The sequence below is a fragment of the Cherax quadricarinatus genome, chromosome 9, assembly GCF_038502225.1.
Source record: "Cherax quadricarinatus isolate ZL_2023a chromosome 9, ASM3850222v1, whole genome shotgun sequence".
Classification (NCBI taxonomy): domain Eukaryota; kingdom Metazoa; phylum Arthropoda; class Malacostraca; order Decapoda; family Parastacidae; genus Cherax; species Cherax quadricarinatus.
The window spans coordinates 22,063,617-22,077,769 of record NC_091300.1 but is presented as its reverse complement, the minus strand read 5'-3'; the positions used below and the strand labels follow the sequence as shown (position 1 = coordinate 22,077,769).

The following is a 14,153-nucleotide window of genomic DNA, read 5'->3' as shown; positions in this document are numbered from 1 at the left end:
GATGCTTGCACATCCTGGCCTTTCAAAAACTTAGATTTTGTTGCAAATAAGCAGGAAAATGGCATTACTGCTGGAAGAATGGTTATATGCATACATACTGATTATGTATAAACTAGTAATTTGGTGACACTGGACTCCCCCCACCCCCATGTTTTGCCTTTGCCACACAGGATAGCAATGTCTAAAAGTAAAAACTGTTATTTGTTTAGCATATAGACTGATCATAAAGACTACTGTAATGTCAAGGACCAAATAAAACTGTCTTAAAATTGTTACAGTAATACCACTGAATGCCTGTGACCATACATCAAACTTGCTCATAACACATTCAGTGTTCTAAGGGATACCTTAATGTAAAAAATTAAATGTATTCAACAGTGCATTGAGGTATGAGTGGAGACAAAATTTTATCCATGGAGGCAAAAAGGGGTATGTATCAGAGTATAGATGTATCAACACTGTTGAATGGGTGTATGAATTTAAATATTGTAGCTAGGAGAAGGCTGGAGGCAGTGGAGATATTGAGTTGGAGGGCAATGTGTGGTGTGAATACTATTCAGAAAATTCAGAGCTTGGAGATTAGAAGGTGGTAGGTTACCAAAAGTATTATTCAGAGGGCTGAGGAGGGGTTGTTGAAGTGGGATGAACATTTAGAGGCTGGAGCAAAATAGGATAACTAGGTGAAAGAAGGTGTATAGGGTTGTCCCAGGAAAAGTTGGAAGGAAGAGGTAAAGATTTTGAATGGCAAAGGCTTGAACTTCCAACAGGCTTTTGAGAGCATGTTACGAGTGGAGGCAAGTGTTTTTTATGATGAAGTGTGTTGGAGCACAAAGTAAAAATCTATGAAGGGATTCAGGAAAAATGGTTAGCTAGACTTGAGTCTTGGAGATGGGAAGTACAGTGCCTGCATTGTGCAGAGGTGGTGCTGCAGTTTGGAGGGGCATCTGAACTGTTGCCAGCATACTTTAGCCTGACAGTGAATGAGGAAATAGTGAAAGTTTTTTTTCAGGTCACCCTATCTTTATGGAAGATGGCTAATATTAAAAGTAAAAGTAAAGATTTTTACTTTTTAAACATACTGGACATCTCCCACTAAAATGCATATACAATTATCTTTTAATGCTTTCATACATAAAAAATTCTTTGTTGTCTACTATACATGTTACAGCAATACTCAACCTTCTTACATTATTCTATTTCTCAGTACAAATGTTTCAGTGTTCCATTACATATACAAATAACTGAAATACTTACTGAAAAGTGTACATGATTGAATTCCCACAGTGAACAGTCACACAAGATTATAGGCATTAGTTTGCAACATTAACATTTTAATATTTTTTAGAATTTTAGTAAAGCTGCTCTTCAATATTTCTGAACATAACATCATATTATTATTATTATTATTATTATTATTATTATTATTATTATTATTAAAATCAAAAAGAAGTGCTAAACCACAAGGGATATACAGCTCTGCCCATAATATCATAGTTTTCATCAGTCTTGGGTTGCTACAGTATGCCCTCATTACAAGGTGCGATACTGTGCAATTAAAAATGTGTAATATTAGTCTGGTAAAAAGTTTTAATGTTAAGGACAGTACTTACTGAACATTTTAACACAACAATAATAAATACTTATGGACAAAGATTTACTTGTTGCAATAGTCCACAACAGACTGGCGATCAGTAAATAGAATGTCTTTGCCGGTAGCCCATGGCGAGTCTAGAAGAACATCGACTGCCTTGTTCGCTGAAAAATAATGTCAATGCAGAAATTAGACCCCCAATGCACTTTTTGTGAACTGTATAATTTTTGTACTTCAGACCTGCTTTTACCACCAGAAAATTAGTTTGAATTACATTAATAGGCAAGACTTCCCAAGACGTTATTTACCATGCTTATAAAAATACTAGCTAAGGGTTTTCTACTGTACCATGTGACTCCCCCAAAATCAACTGGAAGGGTAGAAGTGAGAATCCACTGGGTCCCCTTAGAGGACCCATGTCCTCTTGGAGACTGATAATGGTTATACATCTTCCTTGCAACAATCTAAGAAACATTATAAACAACAATCCTAATAAAAATCACCTGATAAATGCTGGTGACTTCAACATAAACTTCTGCTGCTAAATAACCCACAAGTGTCAAATTTCTTAAGACAGTATGCAGTCAACCTCCTGCTACCATCAATCACTAAACCTACCAAAGATGTTGAAGAACCTAACTGATTAGCTGAAGGATTGCAACATTCAATTCAAAACTAGGCTAAATGAAGAACTGTATGCCTTAATACTGTGGTCATACCATTTATCCCATCTTAATTTGTAAATATCCTTTACCATTTTATATTGGTTTCTCTATATGAGCACTACTGCTTCAGTATACTGACTGCAATGAGCTTTTGTTTAAAATAATCATTAACTAGAGATAATGATTATTGTATTAAATACTACCTAATGTAATAAAAAATTGTATCTGAGAAAGAATTTTATTTCACTGAAATTTAACTACTCATTTTTCTTACTGTCATGTACCATCCTACACTTAATCTACTCTCATGTTTGTTATATTCCTTAGAATTCTTTTTATTCTATGTATCTCTTTAATGTCTTTGTACAGTAGGGCCCCGCTTTATGGCGTTTCGCTTTACGACATTCCGCTAATACGGTCATATCAAATTATAACCAAAACACTTTATACGGCTCCTCGCACCTGATTTGCTAATATGGTCACTGTGCCCCACCCCCATTATGTCTGGAAACTCCAAAATTTCAAGTGTTTTTAAAAGTTATTTCATATTTTATATATACAGTGGACCCCCGCATAACGATGGCATCGCATAGCGATTTTTCCGCATAACGATTACTTTTATCGCAAAATTTTTGCCCCGCATACCGATTAAAAACCCGCATACCGATTTTCGTCCGAGACGCGTCCAATGTGCCCTCACATGTGCCGGCCGTCCCATTGTTTACCAGCCAGCCTCCGCGGTAACATCCAAGCATACACTCGGAATATTTCGTATTATTACAGTGTTTTCGGTGGTGTTTCTGGAAAATAAGTGACCATGGGCCCCAAGAAAGCTTCTAGTGCCAACCCTGTGGTAAAAAGGGTGAGAATTAGTATGGAAATTAAGAAAGATTTTGAAGGGTTTGGGGCTAACCCTGAGAAGCCTATGCCAGTTGTGGAATCCATTGTGCCTACTTCAAAGATTAAGGAAATGTGTGCAGAGTGGTTTGAACTGCAAACCTTTATAGATGAAAATCACCCTGACACAGCTGTTGCAAGCCGTGCTTGTGACTATTTCAATGACAATGTTATGGCCCATTTTAGGAAAGTCTTGAAGAAACGGGAGGTACAGAGCTCTATGGACAGATTTGTTGTGCGACAGAGGTCCAGTGACTCTGAAGCTGGTCCTAGTGGCATTAAAAGAAGAAGGGAAGTAACCCCAGAAAAGGACTTGCTACCTCAAGTCCTAATGGAAGGGGATTCCCCTTCTAAACAGTAAGAAGATAATGCTCTCCCCTCCTCCCATCCCATCAATCATCACCAGATCTTCAATAAAAGTAAGTGTCATGTAATTGTGCATGCCTTTTTCAGTTTGTGTGTATTAAAATTAACATTTCATGTGGTAAAAAAAATTTTTTTTCATACTTTTGGGCGTCTTGCACGGATTAATTTTATTTCCATTATTTCTTATGGGGAAAATTAATTCGCATAACGATTATTTCGCATAACGATGAGCCCTCTTGCACGGATTAAAATCGTTAACCGGGGGTCCACTGTATTCTGATAATTATACTTATGTATACCTGTACCTAAATAAACTTACACACTGTGCTGGCATGCAGGTACACATTAAAATCAGTAAGTGTGTCTTATGTCTTGAGACACCATATTAGTAATGATAATAATCGAGTCTCATTAAATGTCGTATATTACGTTAATACGTATAGTGGACCCCCGGTATTCGATGGCATCGGTATTTGATAAATCCGGTATTTGATGCATTATATCGCAAAAATTTTGCCTCGGTATCAGATCGAAAACCCAGTATCCGATACGATTCGTATGAGACGTGTCCACGTGTGGCCTGAACTGCCCCGTGTGTGCCAGTGTTTACAAGCCAGCCAGTGTGCGCACATCTAAGGATACATTTGGTACATTCCACATTATCACTGTTTTTGGTGCTTGTTTCTGCAAAATAAGTCACCATGGGCCCCAAGAAAGCTTCTAGTGCCAACCCTTCGAGAAAAAAGGTGCTAATGACTATTGAAATGAAGAAAGAGATAATTGCAAAGTACGAAAGTAGAGTGCGTGTCGGAGCTGGTCAGGTTGTATAATAAACCCCAATCAACCATCTCTACTATAGTGACCAGGAAAATGGCAATCAAGAAAACTGTTCTTGCAAAAGGTGCAACTGTGATTATGAAACAGCGACCGCAAGTGTTAGAAAATGTTGAGAGATTGTTATTGGTGTGGATAAATGAAAAACAGATAGCATCTCTCAAGCGATCATTTGTGAAAAGGCTAGGCAGTTGCATGACGATTTGGTAAAGAAATTGCCTGCAACTAGTGCTGATGTGAGTGAATTTAAGGCCAGCAAAGGTTGGTTTGAAAGATTTAAGAACCGTAGTGGCATACATAGTGCGATTAGGCATGGTGAGGCTGCCAGTTCAGACCAAAAAGCAGCTGAAAAATATGTGAAGGAATTCAATGATTACATAGACAGTGAAGACTTGAAACCTGAACAAGTGTTTAATTGCGACGAAACAGGCCTGTTTTGGAAGAAAATGCCAAGCAGGACCTACATTACTCAGGAGGAAAAGGCACTCCCAGAACATAAGCCTATGAAAGACAGGCTTACTCTGTTGATGTGTGCCAATGCTAGTGGTGATTGCAAAGTGAAGCCTTTATTGGTGTATCACTCTGAAACTCCCAGAGTGTTCAGGAAAAACAATGTCCTCAAGGCTAATTTGTGTGTGCTGTGGAGGGCAAACAGTAAGGCATGGGTCACTAGGGACTTTTTCTATGACTGGTTACACCATGCATTTGCCCCCACTGTGAAAAATTACCTAATTGAAAAGAAATTAGACCTTAAGTGCCTCCTGGTATTAGACAATGCCCCTGGTCATCCTACAGACTTGGCAGAGCGACTTTCTGGGGACATGAGCTTCATTAAGGTCAAGTTTTTGCCTCCTAATACCACCCCTCTCCTGCAGCCCATGGACCAGCAGGTCATTTCAAACTTAAAGAAACTGTACACAAAAGCTATGTTTGAAAGGTGCTTTGTAGTGACCAGAGAAACTCAAATGACTCTAAAAGAGTTTTGGAAGGATCACTTTAATATCCTCAATTGTATAAATAAACCTTATAGGTATGGCTTGGGAGGGAGTGACTAAGAGAACCTTGAACTCTGCTTGGAAAAAACTGTGGCCAGAATGTGTAGACAAAAAGGGATTTTGAAGGATTTGAGGCTAACGCTGAGAAGCCTATGCCAGTTGAGGAATCCATTGTGGCATTGGGGAAGTCCTTGGGGTTGGAGGTTAGTGGGGAGTATGTGGAAGATTTGGTGGAGGAGGACAATGAAGAACTAACCACTGATGAGCTGCTAGATCATCTTCAACAGCAAGAGGCCACACCTGAGGAAACTGCTTCGGAGGAGGGTATAGAGAAATTGAAGAAGTTGCCTACTTCAAAGATTAAGGAAATGTGTGCAATGTGGCTTAAAGTGCAAACCTTTTTTGATGACAATCACCCTAACACAGCTATTGCAAGTCGTGCTGGTGACTATTACACTGACAATGTTGTGAAACACTTTAGGAATGTCATAAAGGAACGGGAGGTACAGGTCACTATGGACAGATATGTTGTGCGACAGAAGTCCAGTGATTCTCAAGCTGGTCCTAGTGGCATTAAAAGAAGAAGGGAAGTAACCCCGGAAAAGGACTTGCTACCTCAAGTCCTAATGGAAGGGGATTCCCCTTCTAAACACTAACATCTCTCCCCTCCTCCCATCCCATCAATCATCATCAGATCTTCATTAAAGGTAAGTGTCAATTATTCTATTGTTATTGTTGTTATTGTAATTATTCTATTGCATTAAACTTAATATTTCATGTAGTAAAATTTTTTTTTTCATACTTTTGGGTACCCAGTCTTGCACGGATTAATTTTATTTCCAATATTTCTTATGAGGAAAACTGATTCGCTTTTCGATATTTTCGGTATTCGATGAGCTCTCAGGAACGGATTAATATCAAATACCGGGGATCCACTGTATACACATTTTCATTAATCCATCTATGATTTTTTTTCAAAATTAGTGTATATAATAAACACACAAAGATGATAAATACACCCCACAGTAGAATAAATAAACATAAATATGAGATGTGGTAGCCAGACGACTTGTACCAGTGATGTAGACAGCCTGTACTGTCTGCACAGACAGCCTGTACTGTCTGCACAGACAGCCTATGCTGTCTGCCAGCTTAGTTCATATTTCGCTGCACTCAAGTGCTGCCCTCTTCAGGCCTGCCCAGGCCAGTGGGATGCTGGTCCCACTCGCCCTCACTCACTCAGCGGCCTAGAAGCAGTCAACAGTCCTACTCCCTCTCTCCCTCATGGGCATGGCCCTCTCGGGCCATGGGCACAACACACAAGCCTGTGTACCCACTACGACTTTGCAAATAAAGTAAAGCCTCCGAAGATGCATCATTCACTCACCCGCTTCCAGTATCACCAAACAAACTGGTTATAAATGGTGGGAAGCGGTGGTTGCAGCAGTTGTGTTTGCCTGGAGAGAGGAAGGAACATGGAATGAAGTTGTGTTCACTTCATCACCCTACACTAGAAACATCCGTCTCTCAACGAGTTATCCTGATGCCGTGTCTGCACGTTTCAGCATCCAGACACAGGTACAAGCAGGATCTAGCCGAAATTTGCCGAATTTCTTTGAGAATTGTAAGTGGCGTACCAGTGACCCTATGCCACAGCGTCCCAAGCTGTTTCTCAAGTCACGTGTTCAGCATCACTTGTATGTTCAGCTCAGCACAGCTATTTCAGCAAGCCAGAGGCGAATTTTGTGGTGATTTCTGTGTCCAGTGTGCGTGTCTCCATGTTGATTTCTGTGTCAAGTGTGCGTGTCTCCATGTATGTGGGAGAGGAAGTGGCCATTCCTCACCTCACCCACGCTCGCCCTACTGTATACCACCACATTCCACCACTATGTACTCACTCCCTCTGCTGTGTTTTCTGCTGTTTTCCATGTGAATTCATTGCCAGAGCTGTGTATCCGAGTACCCGAGGCCACTCTAAGCCACATGGATCACAAAGCCACATGGATCAGCAAGCCACGTGGATCAGCAAGCCACATGGATCAGCAAGCCACGTGGATCAGCATGCCACGTAGATCACGACACCACATGGATCCCGACACCATGTGAGGTGTGGACGACGCCACGCGGATCTACGAGCCACATGAATTACCGATGCTGCTGCCTGACTTCATGACGTCACGATGTCTGCCTGATGTCACCTCGAGATGTATGCTGACGTCACAGTGCTGCTGACGTAACCTCACGACGTCACGCCTGACATCACTTGATGTCACATTGAGTGTTTCAGTAATTATGTCAGTACTGTCGAGAAGATTGAGAGAAGATATATGTCGTGTGTTAACCCCTTCAGGGTCCAAGGCCAAAATCTGAAGTGGTGCTCCAGTGTCCAAGAAATTTAAAAAAAAAAAAAAAAAAATTATTTTTTCTTACAGAATTAAAGAGCATATTTTTGTGAAGGTAATAAGACAAAAAAAAAAATTTCTGATCAGTACTTACCAAGATACAGTGCCTAGAAGTTTGTCCAAAATGATGTGGTGGTGGCAACATCGACGACTTCCACATACGCGCATTACTTTATTTAGCGGTTTTTGTATTTTTTTTCTTTTCTTTTCCAAGTTTTTTCTTTTCCTACTAACATTTGGGGCCTGAGAGACCAATACTGTATATAATGTATACATATAAACTCACTGTATTGAACACAATAACCGCACTAAAGTTATCATATTATTGTTTACCACGGTTGTTTATTACAATAAACATGCACAAATCTTGTATAATACAGTAGACCTTCGCATAATGATATTAATCCGTTCATGAGAGCTCATTGTTATGCGAAATTATCATTATGCGAATGAATTTTCCCCATAAGAAATAATGGAAATCAAATTAATCCGTGCAAGACACCCAAAAGTATGAAAAAAGAATTTTACCACATGAAATATACATTTTCCTACACACAAAGAGAAGGATACATGCACAATAGTAGAGTAGTACATGCACAGTATATATTGTGCATGTACTACTCTACTAAATGAAGAATAAATGACACTTACCTTTATTGAAGATGCAGCAATGACTGATGAGACACTGTGTCCTTTTCCTCCTGAGTACTGTAGGTCCTGTTTGGCATTTTCTTCCAGAACAGGCCTTATCACACTGTGCATGCCACTACGATTCTTAAATCTCTCAAACCAACCTTTGCTGGCTTTAAATTCACCAATATGAGCACTAGTTCCAGGCGTTTTTCCCTGTTCACCTGGGTGTTAGTCGACTGGTGTGGGTTGCATCCTGGGAGACAAGATTAAGGACCCCAATGGAAATAAGTTAGACAGTCTTCGATGACACTGACTTTTTTGGGTTATCCTGGGTGGCTAACCCTTTGGGGTTAATTGTTTCTTGGTATTCTCAATAAGCCACATCAACAACAATGCTACAGCAGCAGCAGCAGCTGACAGTGCTACAGCAGCAGCAGCTGACAGTGCAGCAGCAGCTGACAGTGCTACAGCAGCAGCAGCTGACAGTGCAGCAGCAGCAGCTGACAGTGCTACAGCAGCAGCAGACAGTGCTACAGCAGCAGCAGACGGTACTACAACAGCAGCAGCAGCTGACGGTGGTACAGCAGCAGCTGACTGTGCTACAGCAGCAGCAGCAGCTGACAGTGCAGCAGCAGCAGCAGCTGACAGTGCAGCAGCAGCAGCAGCAGCAGACGATGCTACAGCAGCAGCAGACGATGCTACAGCAGCAGCAGACGGTACTACAGCAGCAGCAGCAGACGGTACTACAGCAGCAGCAGACGGTACTACAGCAGCAGCAGACGGTACTACAGCAGCAGCAGACGGTACTACAGCAGCAGCAGACGGTACTACAGCAGCAGCAGCAGCAGCTGATGGTGCTACAGCAGCACCACCAGCAGACGATGCTACAGCAGCAGCAGACGGTACTACAGCAGCAGCAGCAGCTGACGGTGGTACAGCAGCAGCAGCAGATGACGGTGCTACAGCAGTAGCAGCAGCTGACGGTGGTACAGCAGCAGCAACAGCAGCTGATGGTGCTACAGCAGCAGCAGCAGCTGACAGTGCTACAGCAGCAGCAGCAGCTGACAGTGCTACAGCAGCAGCAGCATCAGCAGTTGACCATGGTACCACAGTATTTCGATAATATTTCTCACCCTTTTTACCACAGGGTTGGCACTAGAAGCTTTCTTGGGGCCCATGGTCACTTATTTTGCAGATAAAATCACCAAAAACACTGTAATAATACGAAATGTTACGACTGTATGCTTGGATGTTACCGCGGAGGCTGGCTTGTAAACAATGCCACCGGCGGAACATGTGAGGCTGGCTCAGGCCGCACATTAGACGCGTCTCGGACGAATAGTGCTGAGCGGGTTTTTTAGCGGTATGCGAGGCAAAATCTTAGCGATAAAATGTATCGGTATGCGGATTTAACGTTATGTGATGCCAACGGTATGCGTGGGTCCACTGTACTAATGTTCTATCATATATTTACATATTTACAATCACTGGACATGGTTTTAGAACTGCTGGAGCTTGTAGAACTCCTTGAAACAAGGCACCATGCACAGAGGCACCTTACATTCCTCACACATAAACCGAGTGTCTTTGCGTCTTTGTTGCCGTCGTTTTGTTTGTGCACAGACGATGCATCTCTTCTGAGCAAATTTCTTCTGAGATGAAGGAAGCTGTATTATGAAATGATCACCTTCCCTCTTCAAACGCTTGGGTATATCCTGAGTAATTCGAGGACCTTGTTGTATAGCAGGTGTTCTTACCTGGTACTTCATTATGAGTTGTCTGACAACAGACAAACAAAATTCACCATACGGTGGTCTGTTGCCAGTCTTTATTTGGTACATATTATATGCATTGAGCATTGAAATGTCCATGAGATGGAAGAAAAGTTCCATGTACCACTTGTAACTCTTACGAACACAATTAACAAAACCAATCTACATGTCACATTTGTCAACCAAGTGCATGTTTTGTGTATAATCAATCACTGTCACTGGTTTTCGAATACGTTCATTAGTCACTCGATCAACTTTGCCACTGTCTTGCATTTCATTACTGTGAATGGTTGTCAACAATGTGACATCTCGTTTGTCATGCCACCGTAATGCCATGATGTCATTGGCAGTAAATACCTGCACATCATCACCACGAGCACCTGCGTTGAGCCTGGGCATATGTTTACGATTAGAACGCACTGTGCCACACACACGTCTTGTTCACTCGCATGAAATCACTGAGTAATGGGCTTGTGTACCAGTTATCGGTATATAATGTATGCCCCTTACCAAGATAAGGTGCCATCATGTTTCTCACTACGTCACCTGAGATACCCAATAACATCTTGGTATCTTTCAATGTTTTACTTCCCGTGTATACAACAATATCCAACACCAGGCCACTGTCACAGTCACAGAGTACAAACAGTTTTATACCAAAGCGTTTCCTCTTGCTCGGTATATACTGCTTGAATGACAGTCTACCTTTGAACAAAATCAAAGACTCGTCAATTACAAGATTCTTGAATGGATAAAAGTATATGCTGAACTTTTGTTTGAGATACATAAAAACATCTAATCTTGTATAACCTGTCACTTCTGTCAGGCCTGGTTTTGTCAGAGAAGTGCAACATACGTAACAGTAAGATAAACCTGTTCACTGGGATGATTTCACTGAAGACCGGGGTAGAAATTAGCCGATCTGTGGACCAGTATGCTTTTATATTATGCTTATAGACACGAGGCATAAGTATTATTGTTGCAAAAAGCAAATACATTTCTGCAACAGTCGTCTCTTTCCACCTGTGTAGTCTTGACTGTGGCGATATGATCGTATTTGCCATGGTGTACTCAAAATACTTATTACTTTCCCTGACAATAGTTTCCATCAATGGCTGGTCAAATAATAATTCAAAGAATTCCAGTTCATTGGCCGTGGTTCCAAGGGGACAAGTAGGTAGAATTCCACTTTGAGAGTCATCAAAGTGGTGGGGCTTGGGAACAAAATTGGGATTTTGCTGCCAATCCCAGATACGGTTTGCTGGTGGATACTGGACATGACAGGCTGGTTGTGCGGGTGGTTGCGGTGGGCTGGTGGCTGACGCTCCGCTTTGTCCTTGAACTGAGGAGTCAGCAGCGTGGGTCCCAGCCTGGGCTGGTGAGTCACACATGGCGGTGCCACTACCATCACCACTACCACCATCTACTGATGCCTGTGGTCTATTCATGCCAAGTGCAGCCACATCATCCTCACTATCACTATCTAAACCTGGTGTAGGGCCATGGGATGTACTCCGGGATGTACTCTGTTCCCTGGGCACAGCATAGGGTACACTACCCGAGCGCATGCGGCGGCGTACATACCAACGCTTCACTGGTGAATATGATTCCTCACTATCACTACTCGAATGATCGTCAAGCGCAATAAAATCACAATCCACGTCACTATCATCATCATTACTGAAGTCAGAGGCCTGGCCACGCGAAAATATTAGTTTTCTCTTGCGTTGAGGCACAACCGACCGTGAACCACGAGTGCCCACACCAGAGGTAGAAGGATGAGGATCGTCGGGGTTTTCTGCACTATTATCGATATCCTGGTCATTCCTTTCGGTCACTAACTGATCAAAGCCATAGAATTCGTCTTCATTTCCACTTCCATCAGTGTCAGAACTATCAGATAGGAAGAGGAGAGTCCCAACTTTCCGGGGAGTGAGAGCTGACTTGCGACGAGGCATGGTGAGCAAGGGTAACTGAGCCGGCGTTCCCACAATGCTATGCGGGCGCCTAGATTTTTTTGTTTATGGCGCACACCCACCACGCAGACCCGTTCTCTTACATGTAGGCCTATGAGCGCTTTCACGCTAAATTTGACAGCGCTAGAATTTTGGCATAGATCTACGGTTTGGACACTCAACGTGAAGCCGTAGATCTACGGGACGGACCCTGAAAGAGTTAATTAATTCCTCTCAGTCAGCGCTCTCACGTGTTAGTGTATGGCTTAGTGTCAATTTTGTGCACAGAAAAGCATCATTTGCTAGTTAAGCCATGTTGTACCGCATGTACTGCGGGTGTGTGTAAAGTTTTCCGTGTGTCCAGTGTGGTCTTGAGCCCAGACCACTGAGTAGCACCACTTTGTTGCCTGTCACCCGGTGTGACCAGCGCATTTGACAGCTGATATTAGTCAGCCCTGAGCATATGAGCCTCTTGTACAGAAAGCTCTTATGCTCGTCGCTCATAGATGTTCTGCAGAATTGTACCTGCTATGATTCCCATCGAGATTTGTTTCACTTCACCTCTAGACCTTCAGAGTGCAGTTATATGTAGAGAAACAAGTCTGGGGACACTTAGACTAACCTCTGCTGTAACTCCAACTGCCGAGAGAATGACACTCGTCAAGCCGCAGTTAGCCCTGTCGGGAGGCACTGTGTCAGCCTCGAGTCACAAGCTTCAGTGAGCGGCCTGCACAAAGACAATGTCACTTTGATTGCTAGCCTGCTCACTGCAGTATGGTGTATGATGTTACGACTCCCAGATGTTTCGCCCAGTCATCTCTGCCACGACTCGCTCCACGACCGCCAGCAGTGACAGCCCAGCGACAGTACCAGTCGTGAAGTGTCCTCCTGAGTCGCTTGCCAGAAGTCCTGCCCAGTTGCCAAGTATTGACGACGCCTCACTCGAGGGCACCAGCAGGTTGTGCTCCAGGTTGAGTGAAACCTGCAGCAACTCCTACGATGACTGCTTCACCGTTCTAGAGGAGACCGTACCCCCATTACGTCACAGCTCAGCCGCAGCAATGTCTCCTGTGTTGCAGTATCTGTCTAGATGCAGGAAGGCATGCAGTGATGCCCACCGACGCTCACTGCCTATGACCACGATGTTTAGCACACCCCGCATGTTTTTTTCTTCCATCCCTGTAGGAAGTTCTTTTTTCCATGTCCACATGTATATACATGTTTTTTATTTTGTGTTCTGTGCCCTGTTCCTACGAGAGAGAGACCGAGTTTTTTTTACCACCAGTATTGTTGCATCGGGACGACGCGAGGTAGGTGGCCGAGCGTATGTAAACAGCCTGTACTGTCTGCACAGACAGCCTATGCTGTCTGCCAGCTTAGTTCATATTTCGCAGCACTCAAGTGCTGCCCTCTCCAGGCCTGCCCAGGTCAGTGGGACGCTGGTCCCACTCGCCCTGACTCACTCAGCGGCCTAGAAGCAGTCAACAGTCCTACTCCCTCTCTCCCTCGTGGGCAGGGCCCTCCTGGGCCATGGGCACTTGACACACAAGCCTGTGTACCCACCACGACTTTGCAAATAAAATAAAGAAGCCTCCAAAGACGTCTATAATTGAACCCTGCTCCGCTACCAAGACATCCACCAATAAAACCTATAAAACAGTGACGGCAAGAATAACATTTTCTCTACCCCAACATAAGAGAAAATGTGTTACTGGGGGTAACTGTAGAAAATTATTCTTTTTGTATGTAAGTTTATTCAGGTATACACAAATACAGTTACAGAGATTATCATACATAGTAGCATATGTGTAAAGTACCTAGGATAACCCAAAAAAGTCAGAGTGACTTATTTCCATTGCCTTCTTTCAGAGATTCATTTCTTCTGCAAATGGTGTTACATGAGAATGGGAGTGTTCCTCTTCATTTATTCTACCATATCAATGTAGAGACAACTTGTACACAATGCAACTTGTACACAAACTAGACGTGTACACCTGGTTTGTTTACAAAACTTGCATTCACCTAGTTTGTTTACATAACTCT

The 14,153-nt window shown here is 42.8% G+C and overlaps 1 protein-coding gene across 6 annotated transcripts in view; it reads right to left on the bottom strand.

The window, feature by feature from the left end:
* Positions 1 to 14,153, bottom strand: part of LOC128685962 (translocation protein SEC62) — a 118,913-nt gene that overhangs the window by 8,531 nt on the left and 96,229 nt on the right. For all 6 annotated transcript variants that reach the window (XM_070083305.1, XM_070083306.1, XM_070083303.1 and 3 more), the window contains one exon: positions 1,659 to 1,755. In XM_070083305.1, the coding sequence (XP_069939406.1) occupies positions 1,659 to 1,755 (97 nt within the window). The remainder of the gene's footprint in view (positions 1 to 1,658; positions 1,756 to 14,153) is intronic.